The sequence below is a fragment of the Strigops habroptila genome, chromosome W (assembly GCF_004027225.2).
Source record: "Strigops habroptila isolate Jane chromosome W, bStrHab1.2.pri, whole genome shotgun sequence".
Taxonomy (NCBI): Eukaryota; Metazoa; Chordata; class Aves; order Psittaciformes; family Psittacidae; genus Strigops; species Strigops habroptila.
The window spans coordinates 2,012,168-2,036,392 of record NC_044301.2 but is presented as its reverse complement, the minus strand read 5'-3'; the positions used below and the strand labels follow the sequence as shown (position 1 = coordinate 2,036,392).

Sequence of the window (24,225 nt, the reverse complement as noted above, 5' to 3'; positions counted from 1 at the left end):
CTCACCACCCTCACAGGGAAGAACTTCTGCCTAAGAGCTCATCTCAATCTCCCATCTGTCAGGTTAAAGCCATTCTCCCTTGTCCTGTCCCTACAGGCCCTTGTCCAAAGCCCCTCTTCTCCAGGTTTCTTGTAGCCCCTTTAGGCACTGGAGCTGCTCTAAGGTCTCCCCTTCAGGAGCCTTCTCTTCTCCAGGCTGAACCAGCCCAGCTCTCTCAGCCTGTCTCCTGAGCAGAGCTGCTCCAGCCCTTGGATAATCTTTGTGGTCTCCTCTGGACTCACTCCACATTCTTTTTTTTGTTGGGAGCCCCAGAGCTAAACACAGTACTCCAGATGAGGTCTCATGAGAGCGGAATAGAGGGGGGAGTTTCTTGCTTTTGACACCTTTTCTCACTCATGAGCCACCCTAAAGCTCCGTGGGCACACTGTGTGTGCCTGGCAAATTCAGCACTGTTTGACAGCTGAGAGTTCATATTCCACACTGAAATTCAGACTGACATGAGCAGCCTGTATTGGATGGCTGGTCAGCAGCTGAAAGGCTCCAAGGTACTGAGGATTGCGTATTTCCTAGGCTCAACCTGATTCTCCTCTGTTCCTGCAATACTTGCTGTATGAAGTGTTTTCTGTCTGTAAGGATATGCTATGTTTGGGTTCCCTGCTAGGTCAGTGTCACATCCTTGTGTGTGTATGCAGTAAGAACAGGTGTTGTTCCCTCACACTGCCTCAACCGCAGTTGTCCCAAATGCACATTAAAGTCTTGTTATGCAGCACTTGAGCTCAGCCTGAGCAGGCCCAAATTGGAACAGAGCAGCACATGCTGAGTTCTGTGGAGGTCTCTCTGTTAAAGATCAAGGTGGAGAGCTGCTTAGCTGTGTGACTGCCCACATGTGGATGAAGAGAGTAAATCCCCTCACCTTAGTGAAGGCTAATGCTGTCCAGTATTGCAAGTGATGTCCTCTCCCCTGCTGTTCCTTTCTAGTGACCATGATGATGAAGTTGCAAGCTTGGCTTCTACATCAGGTGGATTTGGTGCCAAAGCATCTACGCAGAGGCTGCCTGTGAAGGACTGGAAAGCCAGGACATCCCCCCAAGCTTCCCCAAAGCTAAAGTGGAAGGGCAAGAAAGATGACAGGTATGCTGGACTTGTCAGAATACATGTGGTTGTGGGACCAGCTGTGCAGAGCCACAACCTGATTAGCCATTAGCAGCAAGGCCAGGGTCTGAGGCTGGGCAGTAGTCAAGTGCTCCTAACCCTCACCCTGTTTTGCAAATGGCAGTAACCACACAGAAAGTGTTGCTGGTTACTCAGACACTGACTGCCACCCAGGGCATGAGTATACCTGAACATGGCCTCCACTTCTAATTGCCTTCTGAACATTGGCACAGTGTCCTTGCTCAGCAATATCTATTGTTTGTTACCTGCTTGCTGCTTTGGTGTGTTTCTAAACATGTCCATGTGAATGTCTTGTAAGTGAAAATTGATGATTGGAAAGGTCTGCCCATGGCAAGTTGGACCAATGTGTCTGCATTAATGGGAGAAGAGCCAGCATAGGGCGCTCTCCTCTTCTTGTGTTCCCATAGCTCCATGGTTTGGATCTCTAGCTGTGCAGATTACAACAAAGATGGGCTATGGCATTAAGTCTCTGGCTGTGGCCCTGTGCTGTGACACTCAGAAGCTCTTAGCCTCTGAAATGACTTTCATTTTTCCTGCCTCAATCCTTTTAAGGTTGCTGAATGGATGCTGTCTGGGAACAACAGTTTACTTGCCTTCTGGTAGCATTTGAATATTCATAGATCTGTGACTTTGATGGAGACATGCAATATTAGTGGATCAGTTCAGTGTTTTTCTTTGCTGTATATGCTGGAGTTTCTTCACCTTGAGAGCTGGAATCATTCTAGATGATTTGAAGCTCATTAATTCTATAATTTGGAAAATATCAGGAGACCTTCAAAAGCTGTTTGGCAAAGCCTTCCTTGGCTTTGAATTTGAACAGAACTGAAAAATCAGTGTGCATTTTATGTTGTAACAGTCCTCATTAAGCCTTGGTTTAAATCTCCTCCCTGTGAAGGGACCAGTCTGTAAGGAACTTCAGGGCCTGTGGATAGTGCAAATGATGGAGTGTCAGTGCTGTAAGGACTGTGATTTCATCACCTTCCCTTCGCTCTTCATGTTATACTAGGCAAACAGAAGTATGAACTGGAGTGTAGAAGCTAAAGCAACTGTAAAATGTGTGATCTATTTTGGCAGAAGACTTGGCTAATAAGAGCAGTTAATTGACATAATTGGATTACTACTTTCTCTCTTTTTATTTCCAGGGATTTGAACCAGTTGCCAAGATCATCTAACAACCTGGTGAGTCAGAGCTGCTCCAAGTCTGTCCCAGGGGCCTGATGCTTCAGTTCTATTTACTGTCTTACTAGAGACCTGAGAGAAAGTTCATTCCAGTTCCTTGAAGCCCAGTGGGCCCCTGCTGTGCCCCAGCAGGCTGAGATTGGGCTGTGCCTGGGCTTGGCATTGCTCTGTTCTCTGGCAGTGAAGAAGCTGCTCAGTGCTATCCAGGCAGGTGGCTCCCTTCTCACCTCTGCATAGCTTGCGAGAACACAGAAATGCCCAGTATAATCTAAGACAGTACCACTCATTCCCTCTTCCCTACTGACTAATGCACATTGGCAGCAGGTTAAGCTGTTCCCAGAAAAATAAGGTTCACAGTGGGACTGACCTGTTGGAATTTCTTATCCCTGTTGCTAATACCCTCATATCTGGCAGAAAATGCTCTCAGTGAGTTGTGTACGCTTCCTAAGCTGCCCTTGATGTGTGTGCCTGTCAGGGTCCGATTGGAGAAAACCCCAGTGTCAGACTCTTTCATTCGTGATCCCAAGAGTGAAATTAAGATGCAAATGAGGTCAAGTACCGGAATTGATTAGTTGGTTTATTATGAAAAGACAATTATTATAAAAAAGGGAAATTATTGTAATAAAGGGGATAGCGATAGGACAGATTGGAAAAAAGGATGGAAATGAAGCAAGGATTTGGGGTGCAGAGAGAGAGAGAGAGTCACCACTGTGGATCCAGTGGTGTCCCAGGGATCCGTCATTGTCGTCAGTGGTGGGAGTCCTTCAGGGTTCATAGTATCGGAGCAGAGTTGTCCCCCAAGAGTCTGTAGTAGTTGTCAGAGGTGGGTGTCCTCGTGGAGGTGTCCTTCTGGAGTCGTCCCCTTGAAGGTACCCCTGTGGAGTGTGTCTCGTGGAGTTGTCCTCATGGCAATCTCTCATGACAATGTCTTTTTTTGTGATTACCTTTTCCCCCTTTTATAATGAGTTGGGGAGAGTACCTCTGTTCTTCATGTCACCTATTACACGTTCCTGGTGGACCAGTTTCCCTGGTCTTGCAGCCAGCTCTTCAACTGCACATGTCTGCAGCAATTCTTGGGATAATGGGCAGCAATTCCTCACACTAGTCCTCGAGGTAATGGATGGAAGAGTCTTAGCTCTTTCCCACTCATCCCTCAGGCAATGGATGGTGGAGTCTTAACTCCTCCCACCCATCTCTGAGACAATGGTCGGTAGAGTCCCATTTCAGCTTCTCATACCAATCTTTGAGACAATGGACAGTGGAGTCTGATTTCAGATCAGTCTCTCACAGTGCCTCCTTTGGATATTTTGAGCAGGTGAAGAGACAACAAACTATAGATGTATATTTCTCCAGTTTGGTTATTCATAAATAAGGGAAAGAGCTGAAAAAGTGCTCTAGGAAACTTCCTTCTTACTCTACTGATTGCGCAGCTCTTTCCTAAGTGTTTGAGGACATGATTTGCATTAGGAAGCCTAAACACTCTTAGTACATGGCCAAAAGTGAATAGTATCTGTTTTCTTTTCTTTTAGCTGCCAGAGGTTTGAAGTGAGTGTCGAATCTAAACAGTTGATATTCTAAGTAACCATTTACGAATTCCACACAGGGACTTTGTGTACCTTGCTTTATCAGTTTATTTCTTGGGACAAAAGCCTTAGAAATAGGCATTAAGCTGCTTTCTGTTTTCTTTGTGTGTTATGTCTCAGTCCTCGGCACAGGGGTTGACTTAATACCTAGTGGAAAGCTTGACTGCCCTCTGATCCTGTTAGAAATGAATCCTTGTCCTCACAGATGACACCAGAGTTCCAGGAGGAAGTGATGTGTATATTGAGGAGGCAACAGCAGGAGCTCTCTCCACTGCATCAGAACCAGATGGAGCTGCTGCAGAGACTCATGGATCACCTTGATGCCACTCAGAGCTCCCTTATGGGCCACATGGAGAGGGTGATTGACTCCCAGCAGGAGCGTATCCTTGTGTGCAAATGTTGGATGGTACCTAAGGAGTGGAAGGCTGTGAGGCAGGCTAGAGGCATGAGGAAGGCTCAGAAAGTTCAAGGATCTTGGTAGTATGGGCCATCAGTGCAGTAGAATTGCCTGCCTGCAGTTTAACTATTTCAGTTCCTCTCAGCTGCTTTCTAAGGGCAAGAAACTCAGAATGGGGAAGAACCGACACTTCCTCCATGGAAGGAGGTAAATCTTCTCATTACCGTTAAGACTGTAAGTGCTGCAATGCTGGAGTAGACTAGAAGTGCATGTAATATGTTAGCCTACATCAGGCAGTTGCCAGTTGCACAAGAGTATGGGATGATCCTTTCCTTCCTTTTCTCCTTAAGGCAAGTCAGTACTTGCACCAGAAATAACGTCTGACTGCCATACTGCAAAGCTGAATAGAGAGTTATCTCATCTGTATCCATATGTACTTCTGTGGTCCACAGGTCCCTTATGTGTTGTCTGAAAAATACTTTCTTTTGGTGTTTTCAAACCTGATATCCAGTCATTTTTGTTGTATGGCAAGTAGCAAGTTCCTGTACATCTTGTACTGCACTGAATTTGGTTGTGTCCCCCAAACCGAGCAGCCCTAGCCTGTTTCCAGGCTGCAACCACTCTTAACTTCTATGGCATGACAATGATTGCTGTTTTCTTTATTAATTAGTCTTGGATTTTCCTTTCTGACTATTAGGCTGATATTTTCAGAGGTAATTCAGATAGCTTTCTACTGAAGTTGGGAGTCTAGAGCTATATTGTAATATTAGAATAATTTTTCCCTATCTGCACTGAATTCTGTCAGCAGCTGAATTGTCTTTTCACTGTTTGTTTTGGTGGGTTGTTTTTAGGGTTTTGGTTTTTTTTGTTTCATGTTTTTGAAGATGCACATGCATCTCTGTGTGTTGGCTCCTTCAGGGAGCTTGGTTGCTTCATGAGGTATGACTAGTTTTTATTAAGCCTGGGTTGCTCCTGTGCACTATATTGCTCATGGCCACCAATTCCATGCTGTAGAAACATTTTTACCAATTTGCTTTTTATGGATATGGGACTTCTTGCTTTCTGGAGTGTCCTGGTTTTGGCTGGGATGGAGTTAATTTTCTTCATAGCAGCTCATAAGGTGGTATGTTTTGGATTAGTGACCAAAACAGTGTTGATAACACACTGATGTTTTTGCTATTGCTAAACCCTGTAAAGGCCTTCTGTTTCTCATGCTGTTCCACCAGTGAGCAGGCTGGGGGTGGGCAAGAAGTAGGGAGGAGACGCGGCTGACCCAAACTGACTAAAGAGATGTCCCATACCCTATGATGCTGTGCTCAGCAGTAAAAGCTGTGGGAAAGGAGGAGGAAGAGAGGAGTGATGGAGTTTGTCTTCCCAAGTCACTGTTGAAGCACTGCTGGATGACTGAACACCTGCCTGTGATGAGTAGTAGTAAACGAATTCCTTGTTTTGCTTGGCTTGCATGTGTGGCTTTTGCTTTACCTGTCAAACTGTCTTTATCTCAATCTGTAAGCTTTCTCACTTTTACCCTTCCTGTTGTCTCTCCCATCCCACTGCAGAGGAGTGAACGAGTGGCTGCGTGGGGCTGAGCTGCCTACAGGAGCAGCTAAATTAACCCACAGCATGTAGGGAATGCTGCTGTTGAGCTTCTTTTAGCTGTTTGGCTTCTCTACCACACCTTCCAGAGCTCTTCTCTCGCCCTGGTAATTTATTTAAGAGCACCCTGTTGTTTACAGGAACACATGAGCAATGTTTAATTAGACCCCTCTTTCACCAGAGCTGTAAATTTGATCTCCCTGAGCCTCTGGAGGTGAGGCTAGTGTCCATCTTTGTGGACAGGAGTGTTGAGGGTAGAGAGGAAATCTGTTGTTTATGCTCCTTCACATGCATTCTCAATAGAGAGAAGACTAGACCAAGCACTGACGGAAGGACAGCAGCACAATGGGCAGCTCCAGGAGCATCTGTCTCAGCAGCTCTCTCAGTCCCTTTCCACTGTTGTGTGTAACCGTCTGGAGAGGACCATTCGTGAGGAGATGAAGACAACCGTACCCCAGTGTGAGTCTTGCTGCCTTGGTCTTGAAGTTGGAAGCCCCATAGGGATTCAAAACATGCTGTGTACGTGCTGGCACTAAATGAAGTAGGAGTTGGGTTACACAAAGACTAGTCATTGCACTTCAAACTGTTGAGCCCCACTGTCATGTGAGAAGAGTTGTGGTTTGGAAGGAGTGTGAGGCTGCCAGAGGGGATGCCTTTCCAGAGAGTGGGGTCTGATCTGCCATTGTAATCCATAAAGCTTCTGGAATCTGTTCAGTGGAGGAAGGCAAAAGAGGGTAATAATTCTGGAAATGCTGGGACTTGACTGGAGCAAACCTAACTTGTCTTTGCCCTTCCTTGACACACTGACAGCATCCATGTAAGAAATACTGGTGGGAAAGCCTTCTGCAGCCATTAGTGTCCACTGTTCTGCTTGAAGCAGGGCTACCCACTATTCTAGATCAGGTTAGCTGGGACATTGTTGAGGCAAGTCTTGAAAACCTTCAAGGTTGGAGATTCCACGGCCTCTATAGTGACTTCCAGAGCTGTAGCACCTTCCTAGCAAAAAGTCTCTCCTACTGTCCAACCTTAGCTTCCCAAGCCAGAGCTTGTGACTATTGCCCCTCGCTGTGTCATATCCAAGAAGAGTTTGACTCCATTTTCTTTTTTTTTTTTTTTTTTTTTTTTTTTGAAGTGTGACTCTAGGCTTAAAGCTGCAACTGTGACATGTTTGTTGTGTCTAGGCATTTCCAAGAGCATGGACGCTATTGCTGCCAAGCTCACTGCTGTTGAGGGGACACTGAAAGAAAGTATCACCAAGCTAGTGAAATCAAAGGTAAGGAGAACCAGAGTGTAGCTTTTCTTGGAACACTGAGTTGTCACCTGCCTGGGTAGCAACTCCTCATACCTCTTCCCCTCACCTGTATCTCCAGGTAAGGTCAGGGGTCAAAGCTCCTTCCTGGTCTCATCAGGAGAGCAAGTTCATTGTATACTCCCCTCCCTGCTTTGCTTCATTAACCCTTTCTTTCATTTACCAAGTTGTTAATTTTTTACTAGACTAGAGATTCTCACTACAGCAGTGCTTTTTAGGGCCAGCTCAATCAGCCAAGTGGTGAAAGCTTGACTGGCTCTTCTGCTCTCCACTCTGTTTCCCATTTCTATGTTACTTAGGGAGCAGAAGCTTGTTACTTACCTTAGCTTGTAGGGAATGGTGGCTTGTGGGAGGGAAGCAGAGGAAGGGGAAAGGAGCCATGCTTGGCTGTGCCACTTTCCCTTGCTCTACAGCTGAACTACAGGGGAATCATCATGTTCTTGGGCAGGAAGCAGATGTTCTGTCTGTGGAAAGAGCTGAGGGGATACTTCTGACACTTGGCTGTCCTTATCTGGTGTGGGTGTGTTACAGGGACCTCTAGTGTTTAGTCTGCAGCAGACTTAATTTTCTGGAATCTTTTCTGTGTGTGCTTGTAAGAACCTTACAGATGCTGTTGTGAGGGCAATGGCTGATACCCTGCGGGGGCCAATCCAGTCAGCTTACAGGGAAGGGTTTCAGAGCGTTATGTTACCAGCCTTGGAGAAGAGCTGCCAGTCCATGTTCCAGCAGGTCAATGATATCTTCAAGCAGGGTACACAGGAATGTGAGTAAATTTCCTTCTCTGAGTTTTCTCTGTGCTGTATCATAGCATTAGTGGCTGACAACAAGTTGGCCTCATGCCTTTGCCTTTCAGAGTTTCACTGGTAACTGTTTAACCTCTTAGCCCATCTGTGTGCTCCATTTCATACTTGGGAAGTGGAAGTGAGGAAATTTTTGTGGGTGGTTGTCCTGGGTTCAGCTGTAACAGTTATTTTTCTCCTTCTTAGTAGCTGGTGCAGTGCTGTGCTTTTGACTTTAGCCTGAGAACAATGCTGATAACACGCCGATGTTTTCAGTTGTTGCTAAGTATTGCTTACTCCGATCAAGGACTCTTCAGTCTCTCATGCTCTGCCAGTGAGGAGGGGCATGGGAAGCCGGGAGGAAGCAGAGACAGGACACCTGACCCAAACTGGCCAAAGGGGTATTCTATACCACAGCACGTCATGCCCAGTATAGAAACTGGGGGGAGTTACCTGGAAGGCCCACATTGCTGCTCGGGTTGGGCTGGGTATTGCTCAGTGGGTGGTGAGCAATTGTATTGGGCATCACTTGTGTTTATTGTTTTCTTTTCCTTTTCCCCTTTTAGTTTTATATTCTCTCCCCTTGTTATTTCCCTTATCATTATTAGTGGTGGTAGCAGTAGTGGTTTTGTATTATACCTTAGTTACTGGACTGCTCTTATCTCAACCCGTGGGATTTACATTCTTTCCATTCTCCTCCCCATCCCTCTAGGAGCAGGGGGAGAAGAAGCAGGGGAGTAAGCGAGCGGCTGTGTGGTTCTGAGTTACTGGCTGGGCTTAAACCACGACAGTGGTGCAATAGGGACAGAGATTCACCTCTGGTCTTTGCAGCCCATGCAGTAAAACACTATTATGTGAATCTATGACTTCATCTATTGAGTAGTAAAGCCCAGCTGTCAGGGTGGGGCATCCTGCCATCAGGAAGATGATGATGGAGGGGGTAGCAGTCCTGCAGGTAAGCCCTCATCTCAGAGGGGTAATGGCTTCAGGAAGCTTTAGAGAAAGGGTATGGGGATGATCAGAGGTTAAACAGTGGCTGAACAGTGTCAGGCATGGTCAGGCTGGAAAAAAGAGAAGTATACCCTTAAGTAAGGGAAACTGTGTGCTGATGCACTGGAGATCTTTCCTGTTATCAAGTTTGGGATCCAGTTCCTTGGCCTTCTGGGAGGCCTGGCAGGTATTACTCTGCAGAGCTGGTTTCTGAGGGCATATGAAGTTGGTTAATGCTAGCACAGCAACTTCTATTGTCCATGGATCTGCAGAGTGTCTCCAGCTGCTGTTTATTTGACACCCTTCCTCTTCCTCACAAGTTTCCCACAAGTATATAGAGCTTACCTTCTCCCTTTTGATCAGACCAGTTCATAAAATATTTTAAAATACAGCTTTTTGATCTCTGCAGGCATGATTTTTCTTTGGTCAGAAATGTTCCTTCTCTTTCTTCATTGGCATTGAACTCCATCACTAATGCAGATCACAACTCCCACTGTGGATGAAATAAAGGTGGGAGTGAGGGTATTTTATTTTGCCCTGAACAAAGAGCACCTGTAAAGGTCTGTCATGAGAGAACTTGTGGCTTTGTTGCTGTGTCATGTAATGGGGAAGCTGGAGGCAGGGTTTCTTGGTTAGTGTAATGCAGCCCCAAACCAGGCTTGTATGTTCTCCTCTCTCCTGTTCTCATACAGGGGCTCAGTAATTGTTTCTGCTGGAGAACATGTAGAGCCTGGCAGCTGGATTTTCTACCCTGACCATCTCCACAGGTACCAATGGCATAAATGTCTTCCTCCCTGCTTGTTGCAGATATCCAGCAGTTTGAGGCTCACTTGGAGAACAAGAATGTACGAGAACAGGAGGCTTGGGACCTGCTGCTGAATCAACTTCAACAGCTCATCAGCACCTTCCAGAGCACCACAGAGCAGCTGGCTTCCTCTCTCACAGCCAGCATCCATGCTGAGGTGGAGCATCAGCTGCATATCATTGTGGGCGAGTAAGTTGGCAGTTGGGCTTGTGGAAAGAGATGTCAGTGAGAGGTACATGTGTGCATGACAAAAACCTCTCCCTGCTTAGTTGTGGAAACAAGCCATTCACCACAAGTACTGTAGGGCTGCTTGTTGGCCCTGCACAGTGGGGTAAAGCATGTGGGCTGGTGCAACTCTTGCCCTGTAGAGCACAAAACAGACCACAGCTGTATCAATGCTGCATGTGGGAGCTCGGGGCCTGCTTTTCACAGGGTCCCATGTGCATGTTGGAGGACAGAAGGACCTAAGGAAGCCTATAAGCACACTCAAGTCTGAACGCTTCCTGCAGATCATTTCAGAACAGGCCTTTTGAAGGCTTTTCTTCTTAGCACTGTGTCCTCAGACATACCAACAGTTTCTGCAGGCTACTCTGTCCTCCCAGCTGCTCTGCAGCAATTCATGCTTGGCCATCCTGGTTCCAGGGTGTGATCCCAGTGGTGCCTTCACCACCTTCATGCTGTGAGGCTGGTGGCAGGTTGCCAGGCATTAAGATCGGCTGGTGGTCAGCTGCAGGGCAGAATGCCCCTGTCTAATTTAAGCCACTAGAACACATGTCAGAGCACATTGGGGTCTTCGAAGCAGACCAGACTTGCCAGGAAGGCTACCAGATGAAATTCTGGTCTTGCATGGGCTATGCTTGCTCCCACAGAAGTCCTGCTTATTCTCCCTGTGGTAGAGCAGGTTTGATGCTTTGTATACTTTGTAAGAGAGAGGAGGATCTGGCCCTTTGTGGGGGGGAAAGGTGTAACACAACACAGCCTGTGCTGTGAGCTGGTCTTCTGTGGAGAAATCTCAGTCTCAGTGAAAGCATGTTCTCATTCTAAAGGTGTCATCTGCAGGTGAGGAAGCTGCATCCAGCAGATCTGATGTGGAAAGCTAAGCCTGTTTGAGGATGAACCTATAGCTTAGTAGCCTTGTTTGTAACCCAGAGCCATTAAAGATGGCTGTATAATGAGAAACTTAGTTCCCTGTGACATCACTTTCCTGCACAGAATCCCAGCATCTTCCACATGCACCCTGGGCTGTTGTGGTGTTGGTCACAGAGCTACCTTGTGTTTCCAATGCCTATGCCTCAGAGCCACTTGTATTAATCCTTTGGGAGCCATGCTACAATAAGCAAGCAATCCTGTGTTTTCTCACTGGGACAAGCTTTGTGCAGTGTTGTCCCTCAGCTCTTCATTTACAGAGATGCCTTTGAGTTGTGTTTTTTTGGGGTATTTTAGCATGCAGGAGTCTATTTTGGCCCAAGTACAGCGAGTCTTTAAAGGAGAAGTGAGCCTGGCTATGAAGGAGCAGCAAGCAGCAGTCACCTCGAGCATCGTCCAGGCAATGCACTCGGCGGCTGGCACTCCGATCACTTCCACTCACTTGGATTTCCAGTCTCAGCAAACTTGCATTCTCCAGCTGCTCCAGCAGGGATGCCTCAACCAAGCCTTCCAGCAGGTACTTAGGCTGCCTGGCAGTGGGTATTGCTGCTTGCTGGGGGATGGAGGGGGGGAAAAAGGCTCTTTGAGGTGGGAACATAATCCCACACCAACTTATACAGGAGTTGACTGAAAAGACCCATGGCAGCAGACTGCCTGAGGGGTGCAGTTGCACTCTTGTGCAGGTCGAGCCAGAGCCATGCAGATTCCATGATTTGGTGGCAGTTAAGTTCTTTCTGCCCTGCCCATGCACTGTCAGGACAGTGTCAGTGCTCTGGTAAGCCAGAGTGTTTTGCCATAAGCAGTGGCACATGGTGCACCCCTGAAGAGGCAATGGCTTCATAAACCTCTCCAGGCAGATCTACCACCTGGGGCCTGACATTGCCTTTGCCTTTGAATATGTAGGCAGATCTGTTTGAGTTGCTGTGGACAAGCTCCTCTAGGAATAATGGCAATGCGATGCTAGTAGGCTGGCAGGGGATGCAAACACTGCCTCCATGCTCCATGCTGCTAACTGTAACCTGCTCCCCTCTGGCTGGCTGTGGTCTGCTCAGCTTAGCACAGACACAGGGGTCCCCTTGATACTGCAAAAGTCGGTCAGAGAAACTCTCTAAGACTCAACATGGAGTTTTAGAAAGCAGCATTCTTTATTGCAGTGCTGGGCGTACATGCCAATCATATCACAAAGGTGAGCGCACCCGTTACTTGCTGGCAGCAGCTATATATTTAGCATGTTCATGCATATTCATAGCTTTTCCGGGGGGGGGGGGGGAAATGATTTACATATTCATGAGATTTCCATGACCTAATTATAATATTTCTATGCTAATTATACATGCGCTTTCTTGCTCAGTGGGGGGCGTGGTTTAAGCCCAGCCGGTAACTCAGAACCATGCAGCCGCTCGCTTACTCCACTGCTTCTTCCCCCCCTGCTCCTGGAGGGATGGGGAGGAGAATGGAAAGAATGTAATGCCCATGGGTCGAGATAAGAACAGTCCAGTAACTAAGGTATAATACAAAACTACTACTGCTACCACCAATAATAATAATGATAAGGGAAAATAACAAGGGGAGAGAATATAAAACTAAAAGGGGAAAGGAAAACAATAAACACAAGTGAAGCATTAGGCAATTGCTCACCACCTGCCAATCAATACCCAGCCTGACCTGAGCAGCAATCTGGGCCTTCTGGGTAACTCCCCCCAGTTTCTATACTGGGCATGATGTGTTGTGGTATGGAATACCCCTTTGGCTAGTTTGGGTCAGGTGTCCTGTCTCTGCTTCCTCCTGGCTTCCTATGCCCCTCCTCACTGGCACAGCATGAGACTGAAAAGTCCTTGATCAGGGTGAGCATTACTTAGCAACAACTAAAAAGCATCTGTGTGTTATCAGCATTGTTCTCAGGTTAAAGTTGAAAACACAGCAGTGCACCAGCTACTAGGAAAGAGAAAAATAACTTACAGCTGAATGCAGGACACTATCCACTCCATACCATTCATGTCATGCTCAGGTCCCACATTTTTCAATATACCACTACTTTTTGTCTCATATATGTATATATATACACACACACACATAAAGAGAGATATCGTTCCTAAGTCCATAGACCATCCCATTAAAGTTTGCTGAATTCGTTCAGTCCATGATGTCAGGCTCTATCTCTTGTAACAGTCATTCAGGGCAGGAGGGATGGCGTGTAGTGTTGGATTGTTGCCTGCAGACGAAACCGCAGAACTCATCTGGTCACTGCTGAGCTCGTCTGGTTTCATCAAAGTTCATTCTTTGTTGGGGTGATGATCGGAGGGAAGTCAGGGTCAGTCGCTGGTGACCTAAGGATAGTTCTGCTGCTGCTGGCTTTTCCCATGACTTTATTCTCTGCTGTTGATCATGACAACACATATCTTCTTTTCAAAGCTCAGAGCGGTGGAGATGGGCGTCTAGCTGACGGGCTATGGAAGTGTTATATAGCAGGCAAGAGCATATAATTGAGTTCATTGGCTGTTTTTCCCCAAAATAAAATCCCCTTGAGGTACACATTGGACTTCCCCATCTTCCCGCATTACCCACTAGGTCCCTGAGCAAAAGCAATCCCACGAGTGGGTTTGCCTTTACGTGAAGCAGGAATAACCCAGACTGTCTTCCCCAACAAATTCTTTATGTGCACCACAGGAACTTTATCCCCCTCTAGAGTATGTAAAAGTTCTGATTGGGCTGGGCCAGCCCTGTTGGCAGATCCCCTTGTGTTGACCAACCAGGTGGCTTTTGGTAAATCCCAGTGTTTGAAAGTCCCACCACCCATTGCTCTCAGTGTAGTTTTTAACAGTCCATTGTACCAGGTCGGTGGGAGTGTGATATAGTCAATGTGCCAGGCCTGCCCATATTTATACTTCAGCCATCATTCTCCATACCAGAGAGTCTTTAACCACTTTGCTTACTTAATTGCAGCACGTTCCACATTCCTGAATGATGTGGGCGATAGTGACCATTCTCCATGGCTGCGGTGTAGAGCACATTTCTCACATTTTGCCCGGTCCAGACTGGTCCAAGGGCTACTGCATGAACTCTCTCTCATTTAATTTGTTCAAAGGCTTCTTGTTACTCAGGGCCCCATTTGAAATCATTCTTCTTCCGGGTCACGTGATAGAGAGGGCTTACAATCAGACTGTAATTTGGGATGTGCATTCTCCAGAACCCCACAACACCTAAGAAAGCTTGTGTTTCTTTCTTGTTAGTTGGTGGAGACATTGCTGTTATCTTGTTGATCACGTCTGTGGGGATCTGGCGATGTCCATCTTGCCATTTTATTCCCAAAGCTTGAATGTCCTGTGCAGGTCCCTTGACCTTACTCCATTTTATGGCAAAACTTGCTTTCAGAAGGATTTGGATTATTTTGCCCCATATGGTCATGTCATTGACGAATTGCAGGTGTTCTGGAGCTTACTTCTCTTCTAGTGCAGTCTGGATCAGTCCATGGCAGATGGTAGGGCTGTGTTTCCACCCCTGGGGCAGTCGATTCCAAGTGTACTTGACACCCCTCCAAGTAAAAGTGAACTGTGGCCTGCACTGTGCTGCCAAAGGGATTGAGAAAAATGCATTGGCAATATCAATTGTGGCATCCCACTTGGCTGGCTGCCTTTGACTCCAGTCCATATTGAAGTTCTCGCATGTCTGGTACGGCAGCACTCAATGGTGGTTTAACTTCATTCAGGCCACAGTAGTCTACTGTTAGTCTCCACAACAGAAGATCCCCTGAGAGACCAGGAAAGGTGGCAGCTGCTTCATTTCCTCTGTCTCCAAGGCAGCTATACCAAAGGCCCATCGGTACCCTTTGGTACCTTTGAAGTACCCTCTTCTGAGATAGCTTATGCCAAGCATGCATGGAGCCTCTGGACCAGTCACAATGGGGTGCTTTTGCCACTCCTTCCCAGTTAGGCTGATTTCAGCCTCCAGTACAGTCAACTCTTGGGATCCTCCTGTCACTTCAGAAATACAAATGGGTTCCACCCCATGGTAGCTTGATGGCATCAGGGTACACTGTGCACCGGTATCTACTAGAGCCTTATGCTCCTGTGGGACTGATGTGCCAGGCCATATGATCCCCAGAGTCCAGTAAACCCCATTGTCCCTCTCCTCCACCTGGCTGGAGGCAGGGCCCCTCTAATAGTGATGATAAAATTCTCCACTTAGGTCTTGTATGAAGGGATAAGTATCCCTTATCACAGGAGTTGGAGTAAAATCAGCTCTTTCAGTCCATCTGGGAAGCTGCTCAATGAAGACTGGAGCAGCAACTTTCTTGGGAGGATCATCCGTGACCCTTGTTCTCTTCTTCAATTCACACACCCGTTCCTCCAGAACTGAGGTAGGTTTTCCATCCCACTTTCTCATGTCTTCTCTGTGATCCCACAGATAAAACCATAGGGTGGCCTGTGGCATGTACCTCCTATATCTTCTCTCTTGGGCATTAGGGCACCTTCATTTAATAGCTGAGGCACGGGTCTGTACATGTGTGGAGCTGGATAGATCGGATAAATCATCTCTCAATTGTTTGAACTCCTGTGACAGGAGTTTTACCACAGCTGAAATGATGGAAGGGGCAAGATTGTCTTCAAACTCTCAGAGTTGATGAGTCACTTCATCCACTGTTGGTGATGCTGCCTCATTCCAGGTCATTGATACCAATGAGTGGGCATATGATGATGGCGTACTCCGTGTAAGTTTCTGCCACATGGGTCATGTACATTCAACTTCATCTGGATCTATGGGTGCATTCCTGGCATCTGGCCTACGATAGATCATCTCTAGAATGGCTGATTCCCCCAGGGACTGGATGCCTCTCTCTATCGTGGTCCACTTGGCTGAGTGACTCATAACATCGTCCTTGTAGGGATACCTTTCCTTCACAGTTGCCAAGAGCCGCCTGCAAAGGCTGAGGGCTCATTTCCCTTTCGCAATTGCTTTGTCAATTCCCCCTTCCCTAGCAAGTGATCCCAAGTGCTTGGTGTTGTGGTTTAAGCCCAGCCGGTAACTCGGAACCACGCAGCTGCTCGCTCACTCCCCCCCTTCTTCCTCCCCCCACTCCCGGAGGGATGGGGAGGAGAATCAGAAGAATGTAACTCCAATGGGTTGAGATAAGAATAGTCCAGTAACTAAGGTATAATATAAAACCACTACTACTACCACTAATAATAATAATGATAAGGGAAATAACAAGGGGAGAGGATACAATTGCTCACCACCTGCCGACCAATACCCAGCCTGACCCGAGTAGCAATCTGGGCCTTCTGGGTAACTCCCCCCGGTTTATATACTGGGCATGATGTGCTGTGGTATGGAATACCCCTTTGGGCAGTTTGGGTCAGGTGTCCTGTCTCTGCTTCCTCCTGGCTTCCCCTCCTCCCTGGCAGAGCAGGAGACTGAGAAAGTCCTTGGTAAGAGTAAACATTACTTAGCAACAACTAAAAACATTGGTGTTATCAGGGTTGTTCCCAGGCTGAAAGTCAAAAACACAGCACTGCACCAGCTATTGAGAAGGAGAAAAAATGACTGCTGTAGCTGAATCCAGGACAGTATCCACCCCTTATTCCATACCATTCGCGTCATGCTCAGATCCCACATTTTTCAGTATACCATCGCTTTGTCTCATATATATATATATACACACCCACATACAAAGAGAGTCCATGGACCAATCCCTACAAAGTTGCTGAATTCATCCAGTCCATGATGTCAGGCTCCATCTCTTGTAACAGTCTTTCAGGGCAGGAGAGATGGTGTGTAGTGTTGGGTTTTTGTCTGCTGATGACACCACTGAACTCATCTGGTAACTGCTGAGGTCATCTGGTTTTGTCAAAATTCATTCTTTGTTGGGGTGATGATCGGAGGGAAGTCAGGGTCAGTTGCTGGTGACCTGAAGACAACTAGCTGGTGGGCTATGCAAGTGTTATATAGCAGGCAACAGCATACAGTTGAGTTCATTGGCTGTTTTCATCTTTCTTCACTGCATGGGTTGCTCTTTGTGCCTCTCGTTTGCTTTTCCCCTTGCTTACAGGGGCAACTGATATTGGCACGAATTGGCTATTTGGTTTAGCTGCAGTGTCTGTCACTGGTTGGAGTGGTGTCCTGGGTTCAGCTATAGCAGTCATTTTTCTCCTTCTTAGTAGCTGGTGCAGTGCTGTGTTTTTTAACTTTCAGCCTGGGAACAACGCTGATAACACACCGATGTTTTTAGTTGTTGCTAAGTAATGTTTACTCTGACCAAGGATTTTCTCAGTCTCGTGCTTTGCCAGGGAGGAGGGGAAGCCGGGAGCAAGCAGAGACAGGACACCTGACCCAAACTGGCCAAAGGGGTATTCCATACCACAGCACATCATGCCCAGTATATAAACAGGGGGGAGCTACACAGAAGGCCCAGATCACTGCTCGGGTCGGCAGGTGGTGAGCAATATTATCCTCTCCCCTTGGTTTTTTCCTTATCATTATTATTATTGGTGGTAGCAGCAGTAGTTTTGTATGGTACTTTAGTTACTGGACTGCTCTTATCTCAACCCGTGGGAGTTACATTCTTCCGATTCTCCTCCCCATCCCTCCGGGAGCAGGGGGAGGAAGAAGGGGGGGGAGTGAGCAAGTGGCTGCGTGGTTCCAAGTTACCGGCTGGGCTCAAACCATGACAAGTGGCTGCAGTGTCTGTTGCCAGGGTTGGTGCAGCTGCTGTGCTTGGGGGTTGAGTAACACCAACAGCTGTGTTGTCTGTTGCTGTCGGGGTTTGAGTAGCTGCTGTGCTTGTCACTGGGGTTGGTGTAGCTGCCTTGTCTGTTGCTTTGCCATCGGATCCAGAGACCCTTTGAAGGTGCTGGATAGTGTTGAGCAGGGCTCTGTAGGCGTAGGCCAAGCCCCAGCATGTTACCATGATTTGTCCCTCTCTGGTATAACCAGGATGACAGCACACCTCGTTTAAGTGTTTTGCTAGTTTTTCTGGATTTTGCACTTGTTCAGTGGTGAAGTTCCAAAGCACTGGAGGGGTCCACGGGCCTAGATACTTGCCCATACTATCCCCCACACCCCGCCACTCATGTCTGTCCAGCCACGGTGAAAATCTCTTGGTGGTCCTTCTATATTGTCATCTAACCCTAGACCAGATTTGAACCCAATACTGCTTAACTTTCGAGATCAGACAAAATAGGGTGTTCCCAGGGCGGGATGGCCATGGGTAAAACACACTCCGTATGTGTGCCAACATGCTGATCCCCAGCACAATCAGCAGGCAGTTCTCAAGGGTATTCAAAGGCCATCCAAAACCTTTAGAATTCTCAAATGCTGTTGTAAATAGCCTGGTGGGGGAGCGGGGGGGGGGGGTGTAAGGGAATGCCTCCTTCATAGGTTGACTCCCCGAGGAGAAAAGATATGCAATTGCTAAAAAGTTTTTATTATGTACTTCCCAAAGTATAGAGGTGATGACCACGCTGGGAACGCAAGCCAGACCAGTTTCATGATCAATGAGTCTATTGTATTACAAGTCATTACCATGAAGTACAGTGAAACAAGAACCTTAGCCCAGGCCCCCCAGCCGATAAACACTAAAACAGCAAATACTGGCTGTAAGTAAGGTACAACATGCTGAAACTTTGAGACCAAGTGCAACAACTCTGAGAGCGAATAAATCAACATTGTGACGAGTGACTATTAATCGGAAACAATGAATGCTTATCACAAATATGACTACATCCTCTGATCAGATCTGTTGTTCTCAACCCTTTGAGCCCCATGTTGGGCACCACAAGGAACTGTTCTGGTTTAAGCCCAGCCGGTGACTCAGAACCACGCGGCCGCTCGCTCACTCCCCCCCTTTCTTTCCTCCCCCCACTCTTGGAGGGATGGGGAAGAGAATGGAAAGAATGTAAATCCCATGGGTTGAGATAAGAACAGTCCATTAACTAAGGTATAATACAAAGCTACTACTGCTACCACCAATAATAATAATGATAAGGGAAATAACAACTGGAGAGAACATAAAACTAAAAGGGGAGAAGGAAAACAATAAACACAAGTGATGCCCAATACTATTGCTCACCACCCGCCAACCAATACCCAGCCCGACCTGAGCCGCAATCTAGGCCTTCCGGGTGACTCCCCCCAGTTTCTGTACTGGGCATGATGTGCTGTGGTATGGAATACCCCTTTGGCTAGTTTGGGTCAGGTGTCCTGTCTCTGCTTCCTTCTGGCTTCTTGTGCCCCTCCTCCCTGGCAGAGCATGAGAGACTGAAGAGTACTTGATGGGGTAGGTGCTACTGAGCAACAACTAAAACATCAGTGTGTTATCAGCACTCTTCTCAGACTAAAGCCAAAACGCAGCACTGCACCAGCTACTAAGGAGGAGAAAAATTACTGTTACAGCTGAACCAAGGACAGTGGGTTCTCTCATGGTCCCTGATCGTCTTCCTTACTGTGTTTACTGAATGACCTCAGTGCTTGTGCACACTCACGAGGTCCTAGTGCTGAGTTAGCAGTTGGTATGTCCTTGCTTCTGTTCCAGTCTCGCTCTGCGTTGGGCGCCACTCTGCTATCTTGAAGGCTGGCATCCTTGGTCTTATTTACTGTCTCCTTAGTTGTTACCAATCACGTGGTGTTCCTTCCCGTCAGCTGAACATTCCTTTTTCTCTATGTGTTAGTAAGTTAGAACAGTTTTCTGTATTTTGCTATGTTAAAGTAATCTGTATTATTGTTAGTTTAAACCTATACTTTAAGCCTGCAGCCTGAGAGCCTGAACATACTCCTGCTTGCATGTGCAGTAGGGTTTGCAGAGAATTCTTCTCCCAGAGGAGGCCGGCAAGCCATTGAGCTGCTACAAGGTAGAGGGCTGTCTCTGCTCTGTCCTGTGTCCCTCACCTGCCTGTTGTTTCCTCTACATTTCTAGCTGTGTTTTCCTTGCAGGCTCTAACAGTAGCTGATCTCAAGCTGGTTCTCTACATCTGTGAGACTGTGGATACTGAGGAAGTATTCAGGCAGCATCCATGCCCACTGTCCCAGCCCGTGCTGCTTTCTCTCATTCAGCAGCTTTCCTCAGATTTGGGTACTCGTACAGAACTGAAGTTGAAGTGAGTATGATCAGAGCACCAGGTCTGAACCTGTGCAGACCTTTCCTGGCTCTGGCTTTAAATTCACTGCCTGGAAGGGGAAAGTGGTGCTTTGACAAAGGCTGGAGCTTCTGTAGCCTGTTACTGGCATGTGAACAACCAGTAGTGACTTGGGAAAAGTTGGAGACATTGCCATGGAGAGCTTTGCTGCCCAGTAGTTAGTGGAAGGGGGGTACCCAGCTGTAGGGGCTGTTACCTCCTGCATTGTAGTCTGCAAATATTTGCAGTCTGTGCAGCAATCTCCTTTAACCAAGGAGCAATTCCATTGTAGAGGCAAAAGGAGGGATGGTGCCATGTTTCCTAGATAGTTTAGTATCCAGAGCAACTTTGCTCTGTCCTCAATCCTTACCCTGTTGCTGTGCTTTGTGTCAGCAGTTTCTTGTTGTGACTGATAGGTTCAGTGGGAGGTGGCAGCAGGAGCTACTGGCAGTAATGTCTGTTAGGTGCTCCAAGCAAAGCTTGTGTGACAAAGCAGTGACTGTGCTGATACTTGCCATGAACATTTTTAGTGAATGAGTCAAACCCCTGTTACCTAAAAAACCCAACTTATTAAGTTACCTGCAGGTTTTGACCATGGCTTATATGAAAAAATTACTTAAGTAGAGTTCTTAATTTGCAATAGGGATAAAGCAAGTTAGAAAAACTGAAAAAGAGCTTTAAGTTACAGATGAGCTGGTAACCAGAGCTAAAGCTGCTGCCGTTAAGCTCAAGCTGGTCTCTTAGTGCAAACCTGTTGCAGTGACTGCATTGCCTTGTGCTCAGGCTGTGGTTTGAATGTTTATGGCTTGTCTGAACTTCAGAATAGCTTGTTGGTAAAACTCTTGTTCTTCCCACAGCCCTTCCTGGATAGACATATTGGAAGAAGACCTTAAATATATCCCTACATGAAACGACTCACTGTTGAGGATTTTTATTGTCTAATCACAGCCTAGTTTGTGTTGGAAGGGAGCTTAAAGCTCATCCAGTTTCAACCCCCTGCCACAGGCAGGGACACCTTCCACTAGAGCAGGTTGCTCCAAGCCCTGTCCAACCTGGCCTTTGAACACTGCCAGGGATGGGGCAGCCACTCTGGGCAACAAAGAATGTCATTAATAAGTGACTAATTCTGCTTATGCTAAAAAGGCACCAAAGAAAATGCCTACAGAGCTGTGACCAGGCATGGCCTGTGGCCAAATGCCACCTCCTGCACTTCAGGGAGCTCTGACTTGCCAATCGGTGTGCTGGCTTTGGTGCAGGCAGGCAGGTTGTGTAGCACATGCTGCAGGCTGGAAGCTGTAGGCTTCCCTTACCTGTTGAAAGAGGGCTAGGTAGACTGCTGTGAGTCAGGAACATTTGTTTTCTGATGGCTGAACATGCTGCACTGAGCTTGGGTGGGGGAGCAGAATTGCACATCTTCTGCCCTAAAATGAAATGAATCGGATTGGGATTGTGTGCTGGGTTTGGTTCTCACCCTGGTCTCTGTTCTTCAGTTACTTGGAAGAGGCAGTGATGCACCTGGACCACAGCGACCCCATCACCCGTGACCACATGGGGTCAGTCATGAACCAAGTACAGCAGAAGCTCTTCCGGTTCCTGCAGGTGGAGCCCCACAACACGCTGAGCAGGCCTGCCCGTCGCCTCATGATGATACTCCAGGGCCTGCTTGCCCTGCAGCAGATCCAGTAGTTACTAACCACGTATGGCTTGTGTTAAGAGCTCTTGCTAGGAAATCTGTCAACGTGTGTGATGTCTCTAAGGCAAATGCCATCTGTGTATAGTTCCAAATAGTTACTTGAAAGCTCACTTGGCTTATTTTTCCTAAATAGAATCATAGAATAGTTAGGGTTGGAAAGGACCTTAAGATCATCCAGTTCCAACCCCCCTGCCATGGGCAGGGACGCCTCACACTAGACCATGTCACCCAAGACTCTGTCCAACCTGGCCTTGAACACTGCCAGGGATGGAGCATTTACCACTTCTTTGGGTAACCTGTTCCAGGGCCTCACCACCCTCACAGGGAAGAACTTCTTCCTTATATCCAACTTGAACTTCCCCTGTTTTAGTTTGAACCCGTTACCCCTTGTCCTATCACTACAGTCCCTGATGAAGGTCCCTCTCCAGCATCCTTGTAGCCCCCTTCAGATACTGGAAGCTCCTCTGAGGTCTCCACGCAGCTTCTCTTCTCCAGGCTGAACAGCCCCAACTTAGCCTCTTTTTGAGAGAGTTAAGGCTGTTCTTCACCTGCCATCCATCCCTGTGGCCTGGCTGGCAGCCCAAGCTGCATTCAGCAGGAGCTGGTGGATTTCTTACCCCTTTAGTTTGGAATCTGCTCCCATGAGTGCAGGAGAAAGGAGGCACACGCTGAGCCCTGAGTTGAGTGAGGGAGCAGCCAGGAACACGAGTGCCTCGTTGACCAGAAACTTGTACCTGTGTCTTAGGGAGTCAAACTCCTGCTCCCTGGTGGGGTGAGTAGCTGGGAGGACATCAGCAGGGCACACGGGACTTTCATTAACTCCAGATCCGCAGTGCAGGCAGGGTTGGGGCTGTGTCTGTTTGTCTGGGGTGCCTGGAGGAGATGCTCTGGGTTGGGAGAGTCCAGCAGCAGGAAGCTGCATGAGCCCCTGGGCTCTGTGTTGGAGCGGATGTTAGTTTTGGGTTTACACCAGGGCTTTTCTTGTTACATAAATTTTGGATTTCTTTTTTCTTGAAGTAATACTAAAACAGTTCAATAAATAACTTTTCGAAGAAAAAAATGGGGACCTGCTTCTGTTGTGCCATGGAGGGAGGAGTGAATAGGCTGAGGCATGTGCTTGATCTTGAACTGGAGCCTGAGCTGAGGGGCTGTGATACCCTTTCTTTCTGCCAGCACTGCAAGTCTAATCTTAGATCATCCCCATGGTCTCTGATTGAACTTTCTGATTGTTTGATGGGTGCATCGGTCAGAGGTGGCTTGGGAGCCAGTGATGCTCTGCAGCACCCCAAGGAAAACTCCACCTGTGTGTTCTGCTTGCAGCTCTCTCCTTGATGGAGCTGGGGGCAGGTTTCCGGGGTTTTGCAGAGGGGTAGCAGAGGTGATTTGCCCTCCTGGTTTCTTCTTCCTTGTCTGCCCTGCCCAGCTTCCTACTAAGGGAGCTGGGCAGAGGGGAGGGCTTGAGCCCAGGAGGCCAAAACCCAGCCTGAAGCAGGGACCAGCAGGCCAAGGGCCTACATCTGCTGGTCCTACCAGCCACTGTGTCCCTGGGCTGGTGGGAGATGCGCTTCTTGCCTGGCTGGGTTGAAAGAGGAGCGAGATACCACTTTCTCTATCGATACCTGTGATATTTGTGACCCATGTAGCTGGTGTCAGTCTGAGACTTGGATGTGCTTGGCAGGTTTCTCATCACGAGCACCACCTGTGCTCCATGACAGGCTGAGGTTTCAGGCTCACCCCAATCTTACAGCCCAGGGCCTTGTTTCATGGGATGCCAGCAGTACAGCACACGGCTCCCTGGAGCCATCCTGGCTGCCTCAGCAGCCACTGGGCAACTTTTTCTACTTCTGGGGTCACCTTCCTGTAGGGGACCCCTCCAGGACTGTCCTCACCCGTTTTAGCAACCTTAATGCAGAGACCTCCTGGGTGCACACCCGCAGCACTTCCCAAAGTCTCACAACTCCTGTGACTTGGCATCGGGAACACAGCACAGGGTGTTTCACTGTGACCAGCCACACATTGGTTCTTTTTGGGCCTCCCCCCAGCCACGGATGCACTCACAGGTGTTGCCAGATCGTTGCTGGCACCAGGGTTTGGCCAGTCCCAGTGGGGAATCCTTTGCGGAGCAGAGCAGGGAATTGGGGCTTCTCTAGATTGAAGCAGATGGAGTTGCGTTTGTGCCTCTTCCTTTTGTCCTTTTCCTTCCCTGGTTCTGTTCCCTGGCTCCGTTCCCTTGCTCCTTCCCCCTCCCCCTTCTCTCCTACCAAAGCAGGAGCAGGGACTCCAGCTTGCTGAGCCTTTGCTTTGGTTTTTTCCCTGCTGTAGTCACAAATTAATCTTCACTGGTAGGGGATCAGGGCCGGGGGACAGATGGCTCTGGGGAGGCCAGGGCAAAATGGCCAGCTTCCGCTCTTCCCCTGTGGCAAATGGCAGCATCGCTTGTGGGGTCATCACATCGTGCCCTGTCAGGC

General features: G+C 47.8%; 1 protein-coding gene across 1 annotated transcript in view; it reads left to right on the top strand.

Moving 5' to 3' along the window:
• LOC115619227 (enhancer of mRNA-decapping protein 4-like) overlaps positions 1-21,858 on the top strand; it is a 61,048-nt gene extending 39,190 nt beyond the window's left edge. The window contains exons 20-29 of the mRNA XM_030511280.1: positions 979-1,131; positions 2,316-2,352; positions 4,141-4,323; positions 6,234-6,387; positions 7,110-7,201; positions 7,835-8,000; positions 9,814-10,000; positions 11,255-11,474; positions 19,883-20,046; positions 21,555-21,858. Of these exons, the coding sequence (XP_030367140.1) occupies positions 979-1,131; positions 2,316-2,352; positions 4,141-4,323; positions 6,234-6,387; positions 7,110-7,201; positions 7,835-8,000; positions 9,814-10,000; positions 11,255-11,474; positions 19,883-20,046; positions 21,555-21,750 (1,552 nt within the window). The 3' untranslated portion in view covers positions 21,751-21,858. The remainder of the gene's footprint in view (positions 1-978; positions 1,132-2,315; positions 2,353-4,140; positions 4,324-6,233; positions 6,388-7,109; positions 7,202-7,834; positions 8,001-9,813; positions 10,001-11,254; positions 11,475-19,882; positions 20,047-21,554) is intronic.
• Positions 21,859-24,225: the final 2,367 nt, after the last annotated feature.